The following is a 16394-nucleotide window of genomic DNA, read 5'->3' on the forward strand; positions in this document are numbered from 1 at the left end:
AATTTAAACTAATCGCACCACAAATCTCCAATCTTAACATAGTTAACACACCAGTACGCCAAAATCGTTAAGGAAATTTTCAAATCGAGATGTTGCTTTGCTCAAGAAATAAAACATTTTGAAATTTGACCAAATCGTTGCTTGCAGGCAGAAACACAAGAATTTCCAAAAATTACTGAAAATCAATAGTTTTGTGTTGATAATAATAACGTAAAAGTGTCATCTAATTATTTATGAAGACAAATTGGAATATTGTGTTCATTGTCGGCTTTAATTTGTGTAGTGACGTTTTTGGCCGCCATGTTGGTGTCTCAAAGAGCCTGGACACCAAGAACTCCAACATGGCGTCTTGAAATTTTCTGAAAACTGTTTTCTCCATACCTTTTTTCTATACAGCTAGAATTTACTCTAGCTGCCACCCAGCACATGACCTTTTTGTTTCACAATTATAGAAAAAACTCTAGTAGTTTCTTTTTACTTAATTTCCTAAAGATTGATATGAATCAAGGCAGAAAACAATAACCTTGATGAGTTGCATGTTGACATAATGGCGTCACTGTCACTGGACTCCCCCTCCCCCGTAAAAAACACTTCTTTTAGCTCATTGTGGGAACAAGTCTTAATCAAATTGAAAGAGTCTACGTTGCCAGATGGACATTGGAATGGCCGGGTTACAGTTAAGGGGCTGGCTATAGACGTCGTAGATAGGAGGAGGGAGTCTAGGACCTATTTTTTTAATTGACGTGCTATAAACGCAAGAAACTTTGTACATTATTTAATTATACCTGCACTTCTGATTGGATCTTTCTATGAAAATAACTCCAATGATAAACATGTATTAAACAATGGAAAGTAACTATGAAAGTGTGTTTAACTCTACACTGCGATGTTGGTTACCAATTTTATTAACCAAATACTTGCAAGATAAAATTATCAATGATGGAAATTTCTTACAATTGTTCGCATTTCCGAAATCGTTACAATGATTTTTCCGCAAATCATTTTTGATCAATAGCGCAACAGTTTTTTTTTTTTTTGAAAATGCGATAGCAACTTTTGGCTCCATTTTTTTTTTCGGTTTATACCCTTACTTATATGTGGTTCTTCTATACGTGATCAAACAATGTACAAAACGCGTAATTCAAGTATTTCCGCTGGAAAACATCCAGCTAATAAAGGCTGATGTTGATCAAGCGAAATATTGTAATTATGCCTTTGGCAGGTTGTTTGATCAGTGTTTACAGCAGTCTACTTAAAATTTTTTTTATTATCTTGCCTGGTCTCGCTCTGTTTGTATCTGAAATTTATCAGTCTTCATTTCATTGATCAAAAAGAAGCTGGCTCGTGTTCCACACCATTGAAAAGTCTACAAATAAACAGGGCGCTACGAAATTGCCTGTCACTAATATAAAATGTATTCCAACGTTGAACAACAAGTTTGGTCTTATTGGTTATGAAAACCTTCAAAACGTTGACGTTTACACATCCTTAAGAGACGTTAAAAGCTTTCAAAAAAGGAAGCAATTTCAGAAACCTTTTGTAAGAACCCACACGACATCGATATTGCCTTCTAATGCAGGGTTACTGTATTACTTGTAATTTATGCACTTCCGTAGAACGACTGCTGATATGAAGGAACAGTAATTATTCGCCCATCAGTTGGCCAACATTCTTTAAAATGAACTACAACGGACAGATTGCTTAAACATTTCATTTCAAAGCGCAGGTTCTGTTGACGTTTCTGTGCAGAGTTGCTTCGAAGAATTTACTCGGGTTTATTTGAAAAGGAGAAGAAGAAAGAAAGAAAGAAATTTAAATTGCATTTTACTCCGCTGATTGGCTAGTTGCGAGAATCCTCTTTCGAGGACTCGTTTCGAAGCTCTGCTCAGTAATAATGGCTAAAAATGACACAAAAGACGAAGATACGAATGGTGAAGCTCTTGATTTAGACGATTTGTTCGCTGTTTACAAAGTGCTCTACAGAGTAGTCTTCATCTTAAACATCTGTGGTATCGTTGAAAATGTTGCGATTTGTTGGATCTTGGTTCGCAAGAAGAAGTGCTTTAAAAGCTTCTCCAACTTCCATTTGTTGAACCTAGCTATCACTGATATTCTCTTCCGAGTCATCTTCACCTCCTATGCACTTACAGATGAGACGGGTACCGGAGACGAGAAATGCAAAGTTGCAGAATTTGGGATATATACGACTTTAGCTGTTACTTTCTCTCTTCTTGCTGGAATTGCATTTGATCGTTACATCCATATTGTTCATCCCTTTACAGCGAGAAGAATCACATGGAAACACAGCCGTAATTTGGTGGTAGTGTCGTGGATTTACGGAGCAGTCTGTTCGGCGCCATATTTGTACAGTACACGAGGTACTGTGATCAACGAAGAAAGTTTGAGAAAAATGTGGCAATGCCATCAAACACATGGCTTGCCGTTTCAGATTACCGTAACGGTGTTTCTTGGATGTTCATTTTTAATTCCTTTGGTTTTCATGGGATTTGCCTATGGAAATGTTCTACAGGTTTTATGGAAACGCGCTCGAAACAAGGCAATGAACTCGCATGTGGCGAGGTCTAAACTCCGAGCAGTCAAAATGATGGTGTTGGTTGTTCTTACGTATTTTATTACGTGGGGTCCTCACCTTATTTGGGAAACTGTGAGCGCTTTTCTACGGTATGACCACGGATCGATGTTTGAAGAGATCATCAACAATGAAGACGATTTCGGTATTTTTAACAGCGCTGAACTCGAAAAGCCAATGTTTAGAGAAGAGAAGAAAAAACGCACGACGTATTTGTTAATTAGCATGATATTTGAAACGATGACTTTCTTCAGTTCAGTCTTAAATCCTATAATATTTGGTTACTACAATCGGAGCTTCAGAGAGGAGGTGAAAACAATTATTTGCGAAAATAAGTGTGGAGAATGGCGTAAGAAACGTAAACAAAAAGTCTGTACTTATTCAGGTCAAAGACGTGCATTTACTTTGGACTTGAATGAAGCGAAAGAAACAAACTTGAAAACATCACATCTTTAAGTTTGATTTTATGAATGTGTCGTTTTTAACTGACTGTAAGTTTCCAAGAATATCACCGCATTTTGCCGCAGAATATTTCTTCAGCACTTGTTCAGTCCATTTCTTTTGTTTATTACAATGTACGTGACAGGAAGTACAACGTGTTAACAGCTTTTTTAAGCGAACTTATTTGCTACTTTGTGAAATTTAACGCACGACTAAAGTATTTATTTGAAATATTTCCGTTTGCTCGGGAGTGGCGCTTATTAGAACTCATGTATTTTTTTTGTAACAAAACAAAACTACTCTCTTAAGTTTTTATTTTTTTAAAACCGACAACAACGACTCAGTTTAAGACTTGAATATCACTGTATGCTTTTAAGTTGGTTTAAAACGAGCCGTATCGTTTTGCATCCAATAAGCGCCGCTCTTGAGAGCCACGTGATTCAAAGAAGCCCAGTGATGTTGCTGTTGAGTGTTGCATGACAAGCTTAAAGCGAAGATATCGCTGACGTCGCTTGTTGTTGTTAATGTGCCATCCAGAGGGAGGTTCTACTGTAGCACTTTGGACCAATATTGATAATTTTCATATAACATGTATAAATTGAGAAACGTTCAATAACCTTTCAGATTGTTTGTATTAGTATTTATTTAGTTGAACGTACAATCTTATTGGTTGCGGATCGTGTTTCTAAAACTATCGATCGTTGGGTTATTTAATTAAAATACAGGTAACAGCTAAAAGTTTGTCTGTATTTCTATAAACTTGATAGAAACACTCACATAAGTTTGGAATGACGGGCGGTGGAGGAGGGGGAGACTGTAACCCCCCCCCCCCCCCCCCCCACGTTTTGGTGCCGAAAATATCGCTAGCGCAGCTTAAAAATTGGCAAACTATTCAATCTCGTGATCTTTTCACAAATCGTTTTACCAGCATCGCGCTTGGCGAAATAATATGTTGTAAAACGTTTGATGCAGTGAAAACTGCGCTACCCGATATATGTCAAGTTACAAACTGATAAACCGACCATGTGCGAAGCTTTCAACAAAACTCCTGTCACCAAAACACTGTTAGGAGAGGTACACAAACTCTTACGGATGTATTTGATGTTACCAGTAGCATCCGCGACTTCAGAGCTCACATTTTCTGCCCTCAGACGACTCAAGAACTACCTAGGAAGCACCATGAAGCAGGACCGCCTGAACAACTGCCTTCTAATACATTGTCACAAATTGATTACGGACACTCTAGACACTGTAAAGATTGCAAAGAGGTTTACTTGTGCCAACGAACAACACAAAGGGCTATACGCATGGCTGGGGGAATGGGTGAAAGATGAGCCCCCCCCCCCCCCCCCCCTCCCCCGACGTTTCAAAACGCTCCGCCGCCTCAGCTGTTGGTCGTAAATTTTTTTGGTCTCTTAAAGTCTAGAACTCTTAAAAAATTGAAATAGTTTCCTCTTCATTTATGAGGATTTCCCATGTTCCACGGACTGTACTGTAACTTTCAGTGTGTTGATGTGCAGCACTTTGAAGAAAGCTAGTCGAAACTCTCTCATGCGAATTGCGTAAACCCAGGGATTACAAAACGAGCTTGCAAATGACAGTAGGGTGGCCCAAAACCACATATAGCTTATACACAGTCTGTCGCAAGGATTGGAGGTTGAAATGTCCCACAATGAGACTGCAAAACTGGGCATCCACAACAAAACGAACAAGCCGATCACTATGCATAAAGTCCATGCTGCTTTCTTGTTTTTCAAAACTTCTCTGCAGTACTCTACGTTTACCGTGCTGTCGGAAGCAATTCGACCACACTGATGGCGAGCAGCTTTGAAAATGCGAATATAGCAATATAAAATGACAAAGAAAGGAAGAAACATTGTTAAAATAGTTGTAGACATCCACAACGAGGGAAGATCTTCTGCTTGACGGATGGCAAAGCGAAAGGAGGCGTATGTGATAGAGAAAATCCATATTGATGCAACACAGCATACACAGCGTTTCACAGTGACAATTTCGAAGTAGCGAAAGCAATTTGTTACGGCGATATAGCGCTCTATAGATACAGCTGTCAGAGTAAAAGTCGAAGTTACGACTGTTTGAACCCACAACCATTGTTCAGCGACTATCAAAGGATGATAAAAATTATCTTCGGTTACCTTTATGATAAAAAGTGCGGCATTAATTGGATTCATAAGAAGACCCACTAACAAATCAGCCGCAGCCAGAGATGCAATGAAAAAGCTTGATACCTTCTTCAAGGGAGAGTAGTTATAAATTGCTGTCAAAACCAACAGATTGCTCGCCACAGATAAAAACCCAGAACTGGTGTTCAGGAAAGCCAGAATTATGTGAGACGTTTGCTCAAGTGACGCACCAATTGTTCCGCAAAGCGTACAGTTTCCATTGACCATTTTCTGTAAGGCTTTAAAGTGAACGTCTTATGTCGAATCGATCTCTTCTTGCCACAAGCCAGTAATGAACTGCAGCTCGTAATGCTTTGTTTTTAATATAGATTTGTTGATTCTTCCCTTGAGAAGTTTTGTGTCCTCGTAAGAACACTTGCAGTTCTGTTTACTCAAACGCTGATCGAGGTGTAACTTCACTCCATCATTTTTCATTTCTTTTCTACTGGAAATCACTTCCATCCAGCTGTACAAACAGCCGCAATTGAAAAATGTCAATAAAGTCTTCAGCTTTAATAAACCAAAACCATAAAAGGGGAAAACTTCATTTGTTATTGTCCTGTTTGATTACACTTCGGCTCAACGCTGCTGGCAGTTCATGAGAAAATTTATTGGTATCACTGGTGACTGGCGGGTGTTACCCCTCCCGGACCTGATAGAAGCCTTGTAGATGTGCGCGTGCAAATTCCCCGAATAGAGAAGGGAGTATTTTTGATCTAGTTCGAAATAGAGTACAGATTTTTGTCGTGTTGTATCTGGCATAAAAAGTGGGGAAAGACAAATTTTAGAAGGTTTGGCTATGTTTGGTTGTTAGGCTGTGCGCATGCGCGAGGTTCGTAGTGAGTGACACTGAGCTGGCGCACGGAAAGATCGGGTGAAACATTTTAAGGTAATATATTGAAATTTAAACACATGATAATATGCAAATTACAACGAGAAAAATTTAGGAAACAAACAGCTAAGAGTGAAGAGTAGTATTTTACCATTTTACATTTTGAAAACACGGACTTTTCCGTTCTACCTCGACGCCTATTACTGTACAGGTCCAGTCGTGCCTTCAGAAGAGAAATGCTCGGGAGTTGACAATTGGGTTTTCCAAAGAAGGAGGGAAAAGCGTATTACATCGTCGAGCTTTCCGTCTGGTTTTTCTATATTTATCTCGTAATTACCCTAAATGTTTTACTATCCCAATTGCTTTAAAAGTACATATATAAGATTTAGTTTGTTTCTTATACTTAATATGCAGTATATCTGTTTCTTTCTTCAATGAAATCAATTAAGCATGTCCAATTTACTTCTCGAAATTTATTCTGTAACAAATCTTTATAAACTCCTATCTTTAACAACACACTGTGTAATACAGTCAAAGGTAAAATTCCTTCATTTGGTTTGTTTAAGGTCAGCTGCAAAGTGTTGTTTTTCTTTAGCGAAAGTACGTGACAAAGAAGAAAAAGTATCAACAGCAAAATAGCAGGGCCTTAGCCAGACCTTCAGGAGAGGCGGGGCAAGCGTTGCGAACGCTGAAGGTACGAGCCTCTACGTGGGGGGGGGGGGGGGGGGGGGTCGTCTGGAGTACGTTATCCCGGAAATTTTGAACTTTTGCTATTTTTAGCACTTCTTAGTTGGATATTTCTTCAAAAAACTGAATAGTCTCGTCCAAGAGTAAAAGAGTAACAGTTGGCTGTGTTTTGTTTTGATTGTCTTGCTGCGCTTTGTTTGTGTTACGGCAGCTCAATGTTTTCATCCTTTTTCTGTATATCAGCCTATTGAGTGTGTTTTTGAATATGCTATTATATGAACAGGCACAATCACAGTTTCGATCCTCCTTTGTCTTTCCTTTATCTCATCTCATCAGTTGGCGGGAAGGGCTTTTTGAGTTGCTCCTTATGCAGCGTCATGTTTTTCGCAGCATAATAAGCTTAAGCATAGTCGCAAAACAAACAGAGAGGTCAAATTCAAATAAAGAGAAAGCGAAAGCCTAACAGAACTCATAAAGAAACGACCCTTACTAACCAGATCTTATGGCTGTTGCTTCAGATGCCGACAGAAATAACGAGTTAACGGGTTTGGATGTCTGAGGCTGCCTCACCATTCGAACTTCCCACATTTCTGACCCGCATTTGAAGAATTCTTGTTGTCACTCGCTTTTAATCTTGAACAAATTGCCCTTTAGGGTCATTTGAATTTTCCCTAAACATGCTAAATTTGCTCACCTTGTGAGATTTAGGCTTTCAGAACGCAATGGCAAATACTTACAACAACTAACAGCACTTTTTTGATATCGGGATAAAACTAAGGAGAGCTACCGCACGGCACCGGGGAAAGTCACTCTACACTACAGACGACGACTCAGCGACATCCGTCACATTCTTTTAAATTTGCACTTTATTCGCGCTTGCCTTCACTCGACCAGTCAGTTGTTGTTGTTTTTTTTGTTTGTTTCATACTTGGCAAGATTATTTAAAAGCAAAGCAAGCCTGAAACAATTCTTTCGTTAACTACAAATAAATTTCTTATTTTGAGTCTCAAAGTAGCTTATACACAGTATACATATACTGTATACATACCCTTTCAAGTACGCACACATCGTGTTAGTGGTATCAGTCCACGATGAGTCGTAGACTCATCGAATTCTCTCAAGGTATCATGGCACTCTTCGCCTGCTCTGGGTTTTCTTCCCTAATCAACAGGTCCACAATGCCTGCATTTCAGCGACCACTTGGTCGAATTTCTGATATTTTGTCTGAAGATACCCATGGATGGCATTAACTATTTTCGAAAATCATGTTTGAAAGTTCCAAAGTATTTTATTTTTAGAGAAAATTGCAAGAGTTTGAAATGCGGCCTAGGTGCGGTCACGGGCCGATGAAAACCGCGAAAATTTAAATCATAGGACGAAGCCCCATTCACGGTGTGAAATAACTCAATGAACTTGAAACTTTACACAAACCTAGACCAACCATCTCACAAGAAAATTAATACAATGAACATTCCAAACGCGCTGGCTGCTTTCTAAAGCATGAAGCCAGTCGTGTACCTTACTCAAAATGGCCTTGAAACAAATGCTTATTTTCATTAAAATAAAAGTGTCTCTGGTATGTAATTATCTCTAAATTAAATTTCATATCTTGAAAAACGAAGAAAAAAACTTTATTTGTTCCAAGTCTCAAGCTCTGATTCAAACTCTTTCCCACTCAGGGCAGATCGAATATGCGTACAATACTTGCGGCTCAAAATCACGTCACGAATTCACAAACACTTGACATCTGGAGCCCGTGAATGTTTCCAAACATCACATATTAGGCCATAAAAATTAACCAGACTAACTGAAGACAGCTATTCAATGTTTTTCGATCCCAGATTTCTTTCCTATTCTGCTCTAAAATATATATATTTGTTCCGGTCAATTAGCCTACGAAACATGTGCAACAAATCAAACTTTACAGCTCCTTTATCTTCTTAAATAAAGGAGTCGATCAGTAAAATGGAGGAAAACGTATGACTTTGTTCCTGCCGTGTTGACTTAATTAATACAAACAACTAAAGACAAGGCTTGAGACTGGGATGGGGCAAAAGTCTCTGGATCTTTATTAACCATGAGAAAACGAGCGAACCAGAAATTAAAACCCCAAACCCGACTAATTGTTATGTTATTGGTAAACAAGCCATTTGCTAGTTTAGTGGTGATGGCTTGCAAAAGAGCTAATTTTTTGGAAGATGATAAAGTGAGATAAACTAAGTAGTAAGCATCGCTTTTCCAATCCCCTTGAGCCTCGGTGGGAGCTCCGCAATTGAAGGCAAAAGTGGCACCCCCTTTTCTGAAACTGCGCAAAGAAAAATGCGAGGGATCCTCCGGGTGTGAAACCAGAACCGTGTGGTGCTAAGAAAACCGTGAAATAAGTCGTGAGCGCGGTTACTGAACACAAAATGGAGTTGGGGATATCTGGAAGTGATATCTTCAAGATCCTAAGCACCAGAGGCTGTGAAAGTAATATCCCTACGACGAAGAAAGAAACTAGTGCTAGAATGGACTTCAGACAAAGTGTACGGAGCCAAATTGGAGATTCTAAGAAATGAGAAAATTGCGACCAGAAAAGCGGAACGCATGCAGACATGAAAAACATTGCGTGCCTGAAATGACTGAAAAATGCGTAATTAATGTCTACAGTGATAGGAAATGTGTGAGAAATACGATCACCCATCACGCGCCTTAATCCTCGCTGTGTAAGAGAACAGTCGTTTATCGGACATGAAAGACAGATCGGCGCCTAAAGCGTTGTTGATGTGCTTCAGAATATTTGTATAATTGAGGAGTGACTGATATGACGCTAATGAGTAAAAAACTAGATAAGCTACGTACTAAACTGATAATGAGCGCAAAAACAGTTAGATAGGCTTGCAAGTGGCTACGCATATTGCGTTTCGTCGATTCTTGAAAGGCAAATCGCTGGACATGATACGCGTAATCAACTAACGTTTGAGAGCGATCGGCAAAAAAAAAGAAAAAGAAAAAATGCATTAAAGAAGGAAAAAACTTAATAAAGTGTCTTGTAGAGAGACCTCTACGAGTTCATGGGTGACCACATAATTGACAACAAATTGTCTAGACTGTCTAGCGGAAAAATCCGAGTTGTAGTGGTTGAGCGAAACAGCAATGGAGTTCTCTCTGCTTGGTACATGATGAACAACTAAAGAAATATGAACAGAAAGGATCAACAGAGTTCGCGTAAACAACACTGCATGTGAACATTTGACGATGACTTGTTGATAATCGCAGCGATGCAGGCGGTGTCATCAGAGTAAAGTTCAACGTTTAGACCTTGAAGCCGTGTAGCCCAAAGTTTGACCGTTACAACAACAGTCAAAAGTTCCAATTCATATCATTGATGTGCAATGTTAAAGCCAAAATGGTAGAAAGAAAGCTGCGCTTGAAGTACTCGCCGAAACAGACCGCGCTAAACACACCATGCGATGACATGGGGGTACATCTTTGGCAGCCAATGCTAACAAACCCAACTCGTCGAATAAAGTATTCATCCTTTGACAAGCAGAGTGAGAATGACTGGGTTTACACGCTCCGTAGAAATCGTCGATATATACGTCCACTAAAATTCCCGCAATGTTAAAAATGTACACAACGCTTTGTGTGTAGTGCGTCGGGAAAGCTAAAGTGGCTGATCGAAGGCCAAGCGGAAAGGCTGAATGAAAATAAAAGTTCCCATCAACTTGGAAACCCAGAAGATGGTAATCGCCGGGATCTACAGGAATCTGGCGATAAGCGCGACTCAGGTCTACGTGGCAACCACTGCCTTTCGTGTTGACAAAGTCCACCAGGCGATCTATCCAGGGTAAACGGAGTCTGAATGGTGAATGAACGGAGTCTGAGACTGCTAGCTCGATTGCAGAATGATAGCTTAGTACAGTAAGGTACAATAGACAAAGACTGATTCACGCGCCAGGTAACAGATATCAAATTGACAGCTGATAATCTACTATCTTAATTAAACCTTTTGACAAGTCAAAACAAACAGTTTTGAGTGGTCCCTTAAGCAGCGACGGCTCAAATCAATGTAAAGGCAGTGTGTACAAAACAACTGTAACTCGATATTTTAAACGTAATAATATAATCCATGCGCGCACCACTAGACAAAGCAACCTTTTACATCCGCCTGCAGTGAGGACTGAGATCGCAAAACGATCTTTTACTACTATGGTTGCACTCTTTTTAACAAACTATCCAACCTAGTTCCCAGCGTCTCTCTTCTTCCCGCCCCCCTGGGGGCGGGAAGAAGAGAGACGCTGGGAACTAGGTTGCAAACTATCTTGATGGTATTTCCTATTTATTTGTTTCTAAATTTTTATTCGTACATAGTTTTCTATCTATTTTATTATAAGTATTAGTTTAATGTATATGTATATTGTAGGTTTAGTCGTGACATTGTTGTGCTCAGGGCTCCCATTGATAACAGACAGCTTTTTGCATCTGAAGGGGCTACCCTGAGCGTTATAAATCAATAAAGGTTCTTCTTCATCTTCTTCTTCTTCTTCTTCTTCTTCTATAACTGCGACGTCGAAATGGTATGCAAATTTGTTACCATACCAGAAACACTTTTATTTTAATGAAAATAAGCATTGGTTTCAAGGCCATTTTGAGTAGCGTACACAAACCTTCATACTTTAGAAAGCAGCCAACGAGTTTGAAATGTTTATTGTATTAATTTTCTTGTGAGATGGTTGGTCTAGGTCTGTGCAAAGTTTCAAGTTCATTGGGTTTTTTCACACCGTGAACGGGGCTTTGTCCTTTGACCTAAATTTTCGCGGTTTTCATTGGCCAGTGACCGCACCTAGGCCGCATTTCAAACTCTAGCAATTTCCTCTTAAAAATGAAACACCTTGGAACCATGATCTTTAAAATATGATTTTCGAAAATAGTTAATCCAAGGGTATCTTCAGACGAAATATCAGAAATTCGACCAAGTGGTCGCTAAAATGCAGTTCTCGATTCTTACAGGCAGCTGCTCTCAAGATGAGCATTAGTCCACACGTATAGCTCTCGGCCGAGAACACCGCGAAGTATAATTATCTGACAAGACATCTCACGTACACCCTTCTCGTGATAAACGTTTATGTTCGTCTGCTTTTTTTCCTCTCTTGTACAAACTTTAAATCCTCTGTACAAAATAAACTACGTTAAAGAGACAAGGACAGTTTGAAAATTTTACGCTAATGTCTTCAGGCTGGTCGTAAAATTTTTTTGAAAAGTTCGCCATCATGCAGATCATCGGCCGCCATTTTGATAGGAATTGTTGTTACGATCCAGGCTCCGCGCGTCGGGCTGAACTACTAAGTCACGTGGTTGAATTTCAACCAATCAGACGTTTTTCGCCAGTGAAGCGAAGGGCAAGCCTGATGGACCACACAGGTGCAAGGAAGTGAAGAAAAAGAGTGAGTGAAGGCATAAAGTCAAAACACGCATGCGTAGTGAAAAGAAATGAGGTCAAGTAATGACCCATATGGATAAGCACTTAGTTTCTAAAGAAGCCGGGCTGCTGGTTTGGTGGGAAGGGGAGACGAATGTTTGCTTTTATCAACAGAGGTGATAAGGTAATTTGGCTACCGTTAGGAAATTCCAATGCTTACGCAATGAGCGTTAGTCTATCGTCATGTCATATACAATCCCACATGGATGCGGAGTCAGAAACGTATAACCATCGATTCGGATCAACCTTTATTTAGCTGACCCAGGAAACTGGGTAGCAGTGGGGACAGGTACCCCAAGCCTTTCAAAGGGGCTGGTATCATGTCCCCAGTTTCCAACACCGGGTCTACGGGCGTTGCATGATCGTAGGACGGTGGAAACACTCTACTTTAACCAAGACGGGAAAGAGGAGCAAAACGTGAGAGGCGTCAAAGAGAGGAAGACTGGAAACAAGATAAAGAAGGTAAACGAGAGAGGTGAAGTAAGTCATTGAGTGGTTGAGTTAAGTACGTCCAGCATCTATCGACCTAACAACAGAACTCGCAGTCAATAATGATAATAATTTCTTCGTCTCAATGTTTAGGAATTGAAGACAGGATGATGAATGAACAAACAAATGTATTGGTAAGTAAATTTTTGTAATTTCTGCTGCACTCTTTATCCACATGGTGAAGAGGTGCTGATAACATCTCATCCTACCGACTCCACACCTGCTCCCTTTGCAGCCAACCAGTATAGCTCGTAGCCCCGATATTGTTCACTCTGTCTCTTTCACCTTCCACTCAACTTGTTTGTGATTTAATACAAAATTTTCATATCCCCTTGTCGAGCAGCAGCTTCAGCTTGCGCAGCTAGTTTACTAGTATGAACCCTCTTGTCTTTCCTACAGCAAAACTCCACATTCCTGTTACCTTCCTTGTACATTTCCCTGATTTCCCTCCGTTAGCTCCTTGTTCTTGCTGCCAGCAGTTTGACTTCTAACTTCCTTCCTCCTTCCTCCAGCTCTTATTTCGGCCACCACATTCTCCCTTTTCCACTCCTGCTTTTAACAGTTCTGCCAGACTGTTTCTAACTTTCCCCACAACAAGATGATGATGTGAGGCTACGTCCTCACCATGCACCGCACTAACACCATCTAGATTCCCATCTCCGACTCATTCCAATTTTGGTTCTGCCCATCAGGAGCCATCCATATCACATTGGGATAATCCCGGTATCAAGACAAAGTCCCTTTCATATCATTTGTTTCACAAAAATCAGACAAAAGCTCGCCAATCATAACCATTTCCACACCAGTGCCATGGATACTCATCACATGACGCTTACTATTATCACTTCCATCTTCAGCATACAATTCTTCTATGAGAATAACGATGTCACATTTAGGGCTTGTCTACATGGAAGGAGAATAGCCCTTGACAGTCACATGATCCTCGGTTTTGTTTACATGCAAGGTAGGGTTACCCTAGGAGGAGGGTAACCTTATCTGCTTGCTAGGGTTACCCTTCTAAGAGGGTCAACGTTTTGTTTGTTTAAGCCATGTAAACGCTCAAGGTAAGGATTACCCTCCTAGAAGGGTCACATTTAGGGCGATCAGATAACTGTTACATTCCCGTCAACTGTAAACATGGCTTTGCACAGTTATAAACCTGAGAACTATGCTGACAAAGCGGCCAATCCAAGCCGGAATGAGGGCAACAGCTTGAATGGAATAAAATATTCTCCTGATGATGTGATTGTCCAATTAATAGGCGAAATTCTTAACCAAAACGAAGGCTCAAGAGACGGAGCTGTACTTGAACAGCCACGTAGTAAATTGAAAGGTAAAAGAAAAGCGGCCAATCGACCAACTTCTTCATCGAAAGAGGGCAACAAAATTTCCATGGACACCCGAAACCATTGAACTGCTCAAGTACATCTAAGAGTACAAGGCGAAGTGTGAATTCAGCGGCGTCGATTTCGAAGCGATTGCTTCAGGTTTCCGTGGCATTGTTGGCAGACATAACCCAAGGGATAATTCTACACATGTAAAAGAGGGCTATCTTATGACCCTTCTACAAGGGTAACCCTTCTAGGAGGGTTAACCTCCTTCCATGTAAACAGACCCTAAGGTATATTGTCCAACACAGCTCACAGCTGTTTGTAGAATGCCTCATTATCGTCTTACTCTGCTACATTGTTTGGGGCATACCATTGTTTTTTACCTTCTCAGTCTGTAAAATATGTTCCCTGCTTGGGCCCCCTGGTGTTACCTGCCGAATATCCTTTTGAAACACAGCTAGAAACAGATGAATATGTTAATTTATCGCCTTTTTTAACAGAGCCGGAAATACATTTGTCCAAGTTGCCGTGCAGAGTATGACCCAGATGTCTTGTCCGAGGTTATTAGTCTCAATGAAATTAACAGTGCTTTGAGGAATATAAATGACCTGGGCCCAATTGGAGCTTATGGTGCAGGCAAGATTGGCGATTTTTTTTTGAAAATTTCCGTTCATTGCAAGAACTGCTACACAAGTTGCATTCACCCAGCAGTAAATGTCACTGTGGAAGCTACACCAGTTTATGATTACCATCATCGTGACAGAATGCCAAATTTTGAAGGTTTGAAGAATATAAAGTTGAAAAGAGTCTTGCCAGCAGATGCGAAGGGGAGTGCGTGTTTTTCATTAATGGCGGTGCTTGAGAACAACAACTACTACGATGGCTGTCCTACCCCTTTAAAGAATTCTAAGTTCATCCCTGACCACATAAATCTTTTGATGATTGCCAAGACAAAGATGCACAATGGTTACTGTTTTATCGGCGTCGACATGGAACGTGGAGACTTGGTAAGGCCCATATTACGAACTGGCACAGATATGTGTCATTGGACGCCAACAGACCCTGAGTTGAAAGTTGGACAAGAATATCAATTTAAACTTCGTTCTCGTTACGTAGAAGGAATCCCCTTCCCGCATAGAAAAAACGATGTTCATGTCCAGTACTTAGAACATTTGCCACCGCCTAATTTAAACTTGTTTGACATTCTTGTTGGACGCAGCCATCGAAGTGTAGAAGACGTGTTTAGAGGTGGAAACATTATCGAAAAAAAATATATTACCGTAAATACAGATTGCCCTTCAGTTGGCATTTATAAGTGTAATGGAGAATGCTTATCATTGGATTGCTCCTATGAAGCGGGGAAGACAAAGATGAGGTGCAACATAAAAGAGAGAGAAGTTACATTTTCCTTTCCATATACTTCACTTGCTGACCCTTGCGACCTAATTAACAACGAGGATGTCTTGCTAATACTGGGATTAGGAAGACCTTTCAAGGGTAGTAATAGGGATTTCTCTCCTATGCGTTGTTACATTTTAGTGTTAGCAATCATCTCCCAGTCCACCCTAACTAACCAGGAGGCAACTGGACAGCAAGCAACTTATAGAACTAAAGGCGATTGATAAAAAACGGAACTGTCGTGAGAGCTTTACTAGTTTAAAGTCTTTTTACGTGGCTTAACACAGTTAAATTAGATTATTCGGTTAAACGCTCGTTGTTTTTTTTAAACATGCTTATTAGTTTAAAATTAATGATAAATGGTAAGATTAGCCTTGCAAAACGGACTTTTAGATATTCCAGCTCAGCTCTTTTAAACCTCTTACCCCGTAGTATTCAAAACGCCGAGTCACTTTCTTCTTTCTAAGCTTCAATTGATGCCTACAATTTTTAAATTTTATAGACACTAGGTTCTTACAAATTATCGCATACTTGTTTATATTTTATACTTTTTAAATTATTGCTTGTATCTTTAAATTTATGTCTTGTATTTTTAAATTATATTCTGTTTTTTTTTTTAATTATTACGATGTCTTGTATTTTTAATTAATATATTTTAAGTCCAGGGCCCCTCTGGAGATCAGCCTCGTTGCTGAATGGGCCACCCTGGCAAAATAAAGTTTACCTTACCTAGATTCACTAGTTTTATAACTCTTGATATAGATTGTCCAATTAGGTGATTTTTTAAACATATGTAATATAATTGTAATATATATTTGTAATAAACGTATTATTTCTAATTTTGAAAAAAACGAATAGCCATTTTGAGGGTGAGTTTGCAAACTGCAATACACCCTGAGATGGTATGGGTGGGCTGTTACCCAGAGGACATCAGTCTATATCCTGTAGCCTGAGGTGTCTTGGGCTCTACACAATTTGTCGT

The 16394-nt window shown here is 39.8% G+C and overlaps 3 protein-coding genes and 1 pseudogene across 3 annotated transcripts; 2 read left to right on the forward strand and 2 right to left on the reverse strand.

Moving 5' to 3' along the window:
* The first annotated feature begins 1460 nt into the window (after positions 1 to 1460).
* LOC146468197 (C-C chemokine receptor type 1-like) lies at positions 1461 to 3511 on the forward strand. Its single transcript, XM_085124969.1, has one exon. The coding sequence runs from the start codon at positions 1895 to 1897 to the stop codon at positions 3044 to 3046; it is 1152 nt and encodes a 383-aa protein (XP_084981095.1). The 5' UTR covers positions 1461 to 1894; the 3' UTR covers positions 3047 to 3511.
* Positions 3512 to 4414: 903 nt separating this feature from the next.
* LOC146468198 (histamine H2 receptor-like) lies at positions 4415 to 5442 on the reverse strand. The gene has a single exon (XM_085124666.1). It carries the CDS (start codon positions 5440 to 5442, stop codon positions 4492 to 4494), a length of 951 nt encoding a protein of 316 aa, XP_084980792.1. The 3' UTR covers positions 4415 to 4491.
* A 3243-nt stretch (positions 5443 to 8685) lies between these two features.
* Positions 8686 to 10934, reverse strand: LOC146468199 (uncharacterized; annotated as a pseudogene).
* Positions 10935 to 12436: 1502 nt separating this feature from the next.
* LOC146468200 (uncharacterized) lies at positions 12437 to 16234 on the forward strand. The gene is made up of 3 exons (XM_085125152.1): positions 12437 to 12669; positions 12777 to 12817; positions 14515 to 16234. The coding sequence occupies exons 2-3, from the start codon at positions 12791 to 12793 to the stop codon at positions 15634 to 15636; spliced, it is 1149 nt and encodes a 382-aa protein (XP_084981278.1). The 5' UTR covers positions 12437 to 12669; positions 12777 to 12790; the 3' UTR covers positions 15637 to 16234.
* The last annotated feature ends 160 nt before the right edge of the window (positions 16235 to 16394 follow it).

Source organism: Pavona decussata, unplaced genomic scaffold (assembly GCF_977016875.1).
Source record: "Pavona decussata unplaced genomic scaffold, jaPavDecu1.1 SCAFFOLD_133, whole genome shotgun sequence".
Taxonomy (NCBI): Eukaryota; Metazoa; Cnidaria; class Anthozoa; order Scleractinia; family Agariciidae; genus Pavona; species Pavona decussata.

Coding starts and splice junctions, on each gene's coding strand:
- LOC146468197 (XM_085124969.1), top strand. CDS start 1,895: ATGGCTAAAAATGACACAAAAGACGAAGATACGAATGGTGAAGCTCTT.
- LOC146468200 (XM_085125152.1), top strand. CDS start 12,791: ATGATGAATGAACAAACAAATGTATTG. Junction 12,818..14,514: donor ATGAACAAACAAATGTATTG/GTAAGTAAATTT, acceptor CTTTTTTAACAG/AGCCGGAAATACATTTGTCC.
- LOC146468198 (XM_085124666.1), bottom strand. CDS start 5,442: ATGGTCAATGGAAACTGTACGCTTTGCGGAACAATTGGTGCGTCACTT.